Source organism: Dermacentor silvarum, chromosome 3 (assembly GCF_013339745.2).
Source record: "Dermacentor silvarum isolate Dsil-2018 chromosome 3, BIME_Dsil_1.4, whole genome shotgun sequence".
NCBI lineage: Eukaryota > Metazoa > Arthropoda > Arachnida > Ixodida > Ixodidae > Dermacentor > Dermacentor silvarum.
The window spans coordinates 91,918,195-91,927,299 of NC_051156.1; the positions used below are offsets into that span (position 1 = coordinate 91,918,195).

The following is a 9,105-nucleotide window of genomic DNA, read 5'->3' on the forward strand; positions in this document are numbered from 1 at the left end:
CATTTATTCCTCACCTTAAGTATCTGAGGGCAAAATGCCTGAAGACAATGAACCTTTTAAAGCTTCTGTCGCGTACGACTTGGGGTAGTGATTGAAAGTGTTTGCTTAACTTGTATAAAAGTCTTATCCTCTCACGCCTTGACTACGCATCTATAATTTACAATTCAGCAACGCCCAGTGCATTAAAAATCCTAGACCCCGTCCACCACCTGGGTATCCGTCTCGCGACCGGTGCTTTCAGGACAAGTCCAATCCAGAGCCTGTACGTAGAGTCGAATCAGTGGTCGCTTCATCTCCAGCGGTCATACAACAGTTTCACGTATTTTCTGAAAGTACAAGCAAACATTAAACATCCTTCTTACTCAACTATAAATGACATGACCGCTGCCACACTCTTCCATAATCGACCTGCAGCGAGAAAGCCGTTCTCTTTACGTGTGAGGAATCTTAGGGCACGTTCACACTGGGGAATCCGGCGTCTGCAGCGAACGGAATTCTTGTGCCGCCGAAATTCGCGCCGTTCACACTGCTTGCCCACCGCGCCGCCGGAACGCGATACAGCGCCATCTGCGGTGTAAAGCGCTAACCTCCGAACAAGCGCGGGATATACCGGATGTGTCCACAGCGCCGAAACTGCGCAGTTATCTCCGCTCGCGTTGAGTTCGCCTGGTTTTATTTTTCGCCTCATCGCTGCAAGCAACGACAATGAACACTGAGCAAGAAGAGGCAGTACTGCTAGGCTTGTTGGCAAGCACTTTTCTGGCGATGCATGACGCGGAGAAGCATTCGCAGAAGAGACGACGCCAGCGGCGGTGGTGGGTTCGTCCTGCTTTGCAAGAGCGCGAAAAGCTTGGTCACGCCACCAAACTACTACCCTTTCTGCGAGATCGCGACGTGGAGTACTACCGAGAGTAAGTTGAGATGTATTGTTATTCGTGACAACAATAAATTACGGGAAATCGGATACCTCGATGTGGTGTTGGCTGTACGTAATGTATTTTTATTCGTAGGTACTTAAGGATACCTCCACGTACTTTCGACACGCTCGTGCAGCTTGTCGGACCCCACATTCGGAAGAAAGACACTAATTTCCGGAAAGCAATCAACCCCGAGCACCGGCTTGCGCAAACTGTCAGGTAAGATGTCCAAAAGATACGTGCATGTCACTGTCGAGGACGTCTCGTGTTCTCTGTGAAATGAAACCTAAAAAGCGTTCATTTCAGATTTTTCCCGTGGTATCAGTGACCCTACCACCGTGTCTTCTTGGAAATGCGTTAATTAACGAAAATTTGTCTAGCGCAGTGAATGGCTTTTAAGGGTGACAGGTAATGTCATACCTGTCGTTTAAGTTGAGCAGGTAATGTTAAAAGTACGCTTCTCCGAAGCAGTGTTTCTTTAGCATAGGAACCTCTATTGTTGCTTTATAGCATCAGAGGACGAATGTTATGTCGCTATGTTCTTATTGTTTGTAGCGTTGAGAAACTGAGCCTATTGGTCATACATTACATACTCATATATGCTCCTTTGCTTTCATTGGTTTTGAGCAACATGCTACCTGTGTCGAGCCACATAATATGCCAGACAATTGCAATGCAACATCCTTGTGAAGTTGTTATCGACTTCCTTTAAGTGTGCATATTTTCCCATTTAGTTAATCTTGCACCCCTACGAAAATGTGCACACTCTCTGAATTTGTTTATGTATTTATTTTGTACAGGTTCTTGGCTGCAGAGGAAACTCTCCACTCATCTTGTTTCAGTTTCCTAAATGGACGCTCGACAGCATGTGGCATTGTGTCGTCGGTGTGCCAGGTGCTGGGACGTCCTTGGACCTTTATATGTTGCCTGTCCATCAAGTGCAGATGAGTGGCTACAGGTAAACACCATGTAATACACACGTTTTTGATACATCTATTTTTATTGTGATCGCACGTATATAACTTATTTGTCATCTCTGCAATGGTCATTTTCATCAATGTGCCTATTGCTCACAAGACAGCAATATGCATTAATTCTCATCTCATGTATGCTCATCTTTCAGATTGCAAGCGACTTCGAGGAACAGTGGAACATGCCCCACTGTGTGGGCGCAATCGATGGAAAACATGTTGCCATCGAATGCCCCTCAAAATCAGGAAGTGAGGACTACAACTACAAAAACTGTTTCAGTAAATCACTGCTTGCTATCAGCGACGCCTGCTACAGGTACATGCTCATAATCGATGCATTACTGGTGCTAACATTAATCATGGTCAGCAGCGTGCAGTACAATTATGTTCAGTCTGAGGTACTAATCAACAGTGTACTGATAACTGTTCTTCAGTAAAAGGCATTTACTTATATTTAGATGTATGTTAAAAAGCCCCAGCTAGGTCAACATTAATCCGGAGTCCTCCATTATGGCATACCTTGTAATCATATTGTGGTTCTGGCACATAAAACCCCAGAAATTTTAATTATTTCAGTAAAAGTAGTAAGGGGGGGGGGTCTTCGTATGTCGAATTACTTCAAATGTGTAAAGCGTTTTGATATAAAAGGACAGCTTACTGTAATGTAGGCTGTGAAGTTGCATCCTTGATGCTTGTTAATATAGATTTTTTTGTAAGCCAGTACTTTGTAGTCAACCTAACAGGTAGGTGGAGTGTTTACAGAGAAATGTTCTTGTTATCTTCAGATTTCTGTACGTAGAAATAGGACACCACGGGAGTGACTCAGATGGTGGAGTGTTCAGCCGAAGTAGGCTACAAGAGGCCATTCTTTCAAACAAGCAAGGATTTCCCCCCGATGCACCGCTTGGCAACGTTGGCAATATTCCCTTCTACTTGGTGGGAGATGAAGCGTTTCCCTTAAAGACCTACATGATGCGGCCATATCCCCGGAAAAGCAAGTGCAACCTTTACATTTATTTGCCTACTGGGCTGCATTGTTTTAATGTTACTTATTTAAAGCTGTTCTAGTTGTCATTAAGCGGAAGAAATGGAGCTGGGCAGGCCATGTTATGCGTAGGATGGATAACCGGTGGACCATTAGGGTTACAGAATAGATACCAAGAGAAGGGAAGCGCAGTCGAGGACGGCAGAAAGTCAGGTGGGATGATGAGGTTAGGAAATTCGCAGGCGCAAGTTGGAATACGCTAGCGCAAGACAGGGGCAATTGGAGATCGCAGGGAGAGGCCTTCGTCCTGCAGTGGCCATAAATATAGGCTGCTGCTGCTGCTGATGATGATGACGATGATTTAAAGCTGTTTAATGACCGAATTCACAGAAAAATGAACTGCTCAGAACACATTGTTATTGGGTTAGTGCTTATTGAAGGTAATTCGTCAAATAGGGCATTGAGTTATCTGAATCAGATGATCACATAGTTCTTGAAGATACAATTTTGTCAACATATTTGTCCTGCTAGAACGGCATTACCCCGTGGACATGGATTACACTAGCCGGGCACATATCGGTCTAGAAATTTACAACGTACTTGGCGGTTGCTAGCATAATCGTAATTTTTTCGTTATAGACGCCTGAATCGCTTTGTTGACATATATGTAAACTTTTGTTTGGAAGTGTGCTTCTTCGTTTCTTTCCTGAGAAAGCATTTTCTTGATACACTAGCAAGACAATGTTACAGAAGCAAGGCACGATGTACATACTGCTCTTGCACATTATCTTGTCACATCTGTTACAGGAACAGTCTTTGCAGCTAAAAATGTGCATAACTTGTCGTGCAGGTCTTCACCCATTTTTGGCTGCTAGCACGGAGGAGGAGCAGTTACATGGTGACCAAGGCGATTCTGCATTGACGAGCCACTTCGCTGAGCCCCACAGCAAAAGGATATTTAACTACCGTCTGAGCAGAGCCCGTCGGGTCATAGAGAATGCCTTCGGCATAATGGCACAAAAGTGGCGCATCCTGCGCCGCCCGTTCAAAGCTAAGGATGACAACATGAGAAGAATTATCTCTGCTTGTGTCGTTCTGCACAACTTCCTGCTCAAGGAGTCCCCCACTTCCCGGTCTGCATACTGCCCTCCTGGAACAGCTGACCACCTAGACTGGCAAGGAAACATCACTGAAGGCAGCTGGAGGGCCGAGGATAGCAGCAACACTGCACTGCCGCCACTGCGTAGCACAGGCTGTCACTCAACCAGGTAATGAAGTTTTGATGTGGTACGTTTATTGCATTGAAGTGTCCTTAAACGTATATAACACCTGTTAGCATTTGTCAAAAGTTATGTAAGTTACATTCATCCCTTGTTAATGATTAGCAATACAAAGGCCAATAACAGTGGCTCTTGTGACACATGTGTAAGTGGGGGTCTGTTGAAATGTTGATACGATAATTGTATTAAATAGAATCTGCCTATAAGAACTGCGAATTGTAAGTTTTTATGAGCGCATCAGCAGACATACGAAGTGGCAGTCTCATTCCAATCGACAATGCCACATCACACCACAACACAGTGTGTCTTGTAATCACTGCAAACGTGTTGCAACTCAATAGCAATTTTCGCTGTCTCTATTGTCCTGGCTGCAAGTTCCTTGCAATGGCTACTAAGAAGACGCGCTTCACGTAGAGGTGTACAGACTAGTGGTGGTACAATGTACGTATTCCAAGTGCACACTTAGTACTTTGCTGCAAGGCTTGATATCAATAGCATTACTTTCACAAAGGCAAACTATTCAATATTGAAAACCAAATAGGGGATTTTCGTTCGTTCTGCGAACGAACGAACGAGTGATTTTCTTCTGAACGAGAGATTCTTCTCTCACTATTAGGTGAGAGAAGCAAGGTAAAAAAACTTGACAGAAAGCATGCAAACTCATTCCTGTGCGCAGGGCACTTTCGTCATTTTACTCCTGCATATTTACAGTTGTGTGAAATTTTTTCCTAGAGCTGCCTACAGAGTGCGAGACCTCCTTGCCAAGTACTTCGTCACTGATGGCAAGATCCCTTGGCAAGAGTACATGATCAAGGACAGAACACTGTGCAGTGGTGAGTAAAAGGTTTATTGTCACAGTCAGGGTGTATTTACATCTCGTACTGCTTCATGGCAGCTCAAACGTGCTGAATGTACATACAAAGCCTGTCTCTCCGAAAGGCGTTCAGCCATGCTCTTAGAAAAATAGATGCTTCGTCTTTGGCGCTAACTTAAAATTGTTCCTACATGAGAAAAATCGCGCCAGCTGAGGGATATGACACCTGCAAAGAAAACACATCACCTGCCCTTTTGATTATCTGTTTTCGCTAAAGTACAGTCGAACCCAGATATATCCAAATTTAAGGGTATCGGGAAATATCTCAATATATTGATAATTCAAAGTCTAACACGCTTCTATCTAAAACATATTTGTAAACTCCGCATGTCTGGGACACTCTTCTGCATGCTCACTCCATGAAAACATCGCGTGCCATTCATTTCTTGCCGAGCACGAGTGCTGAACCAGGAAGCCTATTGACATTCATGAAGCACCGATTCTCTTTTCAGCACTGAATGGCAACTTGTTGTTTGCTTCACTGCATGCCAGTTAGTCCTTCCTGACTATAGCACGCTTCATCACTACATTACACAAGTGTGATGTTGTAAAGGTTAATAAAGAAAACTCACCATAATGGCGCACAAATAGGACCCTTGTACGAGCGCCCTCCAAATTTTCCGACGAGCTCCTTACTTATTACTCCTGCATGGCTTGCACAACCTGTCATATTGAATGCCTTGATAGCATCTGTTAAAATAGTGTTGTTCCGTCAACATGTACATTTCTGATGACATGACAGATCAGTCTTGTAGGGACCAGCATTTCATATATGAAATGTGTTGGCAAAAATAAATTACAGTAAGGTTTTACGTGCCAAAACCACTACGTCCTCCTGAGACCTGAGCACAATGATGGGACTTAAGCACTCAAGGTGGTGTTTGTCTGCTGTTATGTTTTAAATCTGAAAAACAATTTTTTAAATTTGAACATCGTGGTTAGATGCCAAAAGCTATGTCTCCATTGTGCGAGAAAAAAGTAACCACCTTTATCATCTTCTCGTGTTTGCTATGGTAAAAATGACATTTCATTGCTTAAACGCTGAGATGAAGATGTAACTATGCGTAGTATATTGCCATGTTGCTGCTGCGTCCGGTATTTTCACGCAATCTCAGTGACATTGAAAGACACCTCGAGGTTGCTTTCGGCCGTCTGGGACGACATAGAAGTCTCGACCAACTTGTCAAATTTCTCTAAAGCGGATGACAAGAACATAAGTAAACCGCTTCTTTATAGCTACATATGCACCGTACTTTATACCCAGAGTGAATATTTTGCGTAATCACTTCCCAGTGAATTGCGAAAAAGAGTTGAATGCAATGTATTGTACAAGGGGTCTTAGGAGGATATGATAATGAGGCGCATTGTAATGGGGGACTCCAAATTAATTTTGACCACCTGGGGTTCTTTAACGCGCACCTAAATCTAAGTACATGGTTGTTTTTGTTGCAGCCACTATGACAAACACTCGAACTGGCGCCTTAGTGCTTAACAGCACAATGCCATAGCCGCTAAGCTGCCACCATGTGTGACAGTGAATGGGTGTTCGATATGTGTATGGTACAGTGCCATACTTTTGCAATGGATTCCCAAGGGGATGTTAAAAATGGTCGACACAGACAACAATTCGGTATAACCAGGTTCGACTGTAAATAGTGTTCGATAGTTTTAAGACACTTCTTGTATGTGTGAAAGTTGAGCCAGGAAGCTAATTTTCAGCTATTTGACACTGCCTCTTTTGCTTCATTAATTTTCTCATGCATCACTTGTTGCAGTGCTGTAATTGCATCTATTTGCTGATGGGTATTCAGTAAACGTAACTGTTGTGCAAGCGACATGCAGAAAAAGTACGGAAGGTCGTGACATTCTCTAGTAGATTGCGATGTCCTGACAGCGCGCAATTGACTAAGACACTCTGTTGCGATGTCCACATGCGAGACCGGCGGTGCAGAGCTGCAAAGAAACATGGTATATACTTTAGGCATGTGATGGTCACAATATGTGCGCTCTTATCTTACTTAGAATCACTGGCGGACATCCTAGGGATCTTCCATGGCCTGTTCATCCAGAAGAGAAAATTGAAGTATACAGTGTCAAAAACAGGTTGTATTGCAAAGTGTGAATAGCATGGATGCATCAAAACTTTCACAGTAATCCTACTGCAACTACTTGCCTTTCAGCATGAAACACTGGATCTTGGTCAGTCTCTGCACTGTCTACTGACCTGCAGAATAAATTGCTGTCACCACATATATATTGGACTGAAGCTGAACATATAGAATGAAAATTTACAATTAATTTCGGGGACTTTCAGGTTCATGTTGAAAAGATTGCTCTCACATGTCTGTTTCCATAATTGCAGGTGTTACGGGGAGTGGTGATGCCCCTGCTCCTGAAAGCTCATCCTGAGAACTTGCGTCATAAGTGGCATCCTCCAGCTGCGGTGTCTCTGCAACCTCCGTGCTGCCCTCTGTGCTCGTACTTGGGCGATCCAAGTTTGGTGTTCTGTGTTGTGTCATTGACAAAAACAATCATGCGAAACAATTTTGAGCTTCCTCACTGCTTTGTTGAATAGCGTTTGTATCAAATGACCACTGGTGATTGCTTTCAAGCAGTGCAAAATTACTTCGTGGAACTGGAGAAAAAAATAATTTCAGACGAATTTTTCCAATATGTGCCATGCAGTGACGAAAATATGTACTAAAGCCACAATACACTGCACTGCGTTCAGTGCAATTTGAGTGCAGTTTTTGGTTATTTTGATGTACGACTTCATTTACACTTTAAGGATGGAAAACGAGCTGAACTCATCAAGCGCATACTTTGTAAAAAAGGACAAATGACGAGACTAGCTCGTCCAGCGCTTCTTTGTTTTCCATGCAGGCCTGAAGATGATTTAGCTCCTGTGAATGATGGTCTGTGCCTCTTCTAGAAGGTGCACGAGCATCTTCTGCTTCTATATAACGTCACATAGTGCAAGATGTTTAAGAGTAATGTTCAGAGTGCAGACCCTGTTCTGTTCCTTTCTGTATATTTTCTGTATATTTCTGTATATAGTAAGTGCATGCTTCAAGTAGTGCTGAAATCAAAATAAAATGTGATGAGTCTGAGTTTAGTGAGTGAGAGTGAGTGAGTGAGAGTGATTATGAACTGGCCTCGGGCAACAATCGTCAGCTGGCTTGTGCGCAGTGAAGGCCTCCCTTGTTAGACTGTTTTTTTATAGCAAGCTAGATCTTGCTGACCAAGTTATCATGCTGAAAAGTAAACGTGGTGATTGTTAGAGCTCATCTGCTTCGAGTGCAGGTGAATTTGAAGTGACATTGGTGAGCAGTAAAACCCCCATTTGCTTCAGTACAAAAATTTTTTTCAAGTAAGCCCTTCGGACCAAACTTTTTTGGATAATGTCCCTTTATGTGATCATGAGATTTGTTTGCACGCATAGAAAACGTGGCTTTTTTGCAAGTTGTCTGAATATTATTTCCATCCTTAAAGGGTCAACACACACCTTTTTACTGCCCAAATTTATTGGAAGCTCTGTGAGAGCTCCCTTGCAACTCAGCGTTCAGGACTCGCGAAGTCAATGTTTGTGCAGATGCTGAAAAGAGGACATAAACACATGTTAATTATGCTTCACCGTGCCATAGGTTAGCCAAACCCTTTCATGCCTAACCTCTCATCCATCAGATACATACCACTTTGCTAAGCTTTAGTGATTATTGTGCATCTCTAGTTTATCAGAGCAGTTGTTCATGAAGTGTTATGTAATAGCTGATGATGTTGCCAACTGCCACAGCTGTCCCCGATTCGTCGTCGGCGCGAAGTCAATCGACGGGGTAGACAAGCTGGTTGGTCGTTCCGTACGCAAGCGAGCACAGTGAAAAGAGTCAGAGTCGGGAGTAAACAAAAAAACAAGATATTTATCGGCTGATAAATACACACAGATTAATAAAATACAATAATAAAAAACACAAGACAGACTAACACACCTGAACTTAATCTGACACAATGATGAAGACAAATAAATATGAGCAATTAACAGTAGATATAAAAATGAAAGAGTGCGAGGATCGAATACACA

General features: G+C 43.1%; 1 protein-coding gene across 1 annotated transcript; it reads left to right on the forward strand.

The window, feature by feature from the left end:
- The first annotated feature begins 93 nt into the window (after positions 1-93).
- On the forward strand, positions 94-7,558 carry LOC119444553 (uncharacterized). Its single transcript, XM_049664643.1, has 8 exons — positions 94-911; positions 1,011-1,136; positions 1,718-1,811; positions 2,041-2,204; positions 2,674-2,882; positions 3,724-4,141; positions 4,886-4,986; positions 7,390-7,558. Exons 1-8 carry the CDS (start codon positions 706-708, stop codon positions 7,434-7,436), a joined length of 1,365 nt encoding a protein of 454 aa, XP_049520600.1. The 5' UTR covers positions 94-705; the 3' UTR covers positions 7,437-7,558.
- The last annotated feature ends 1,547 nt before the right edge of the window (positions 7,559-9,105 follow it).

Coding starts and splice junctions, on each gene's coding strand:
- LOC119444553 (XM_049664643.1), top strand. CDS start 706: ATGAACACTGAGCAAGAAGAGGCAGTACTGCTAGGCTTGTTGGCAAGC. Junction 1,812..2,040: donor TTGTGTCGTCGGTGTGCCAG/GTGCTGGGACGT, acceptor CTCATCTTTCAG/ATTGCAAGCGACTTCGAGGA. Junction 4,142..4,885: donor ACAGGCTGTCACTCAACCAG/GTAATGAAGTTT, acceptor ATTTTTTCCTAG/AGCTGCCTACAGAGTGCGAG.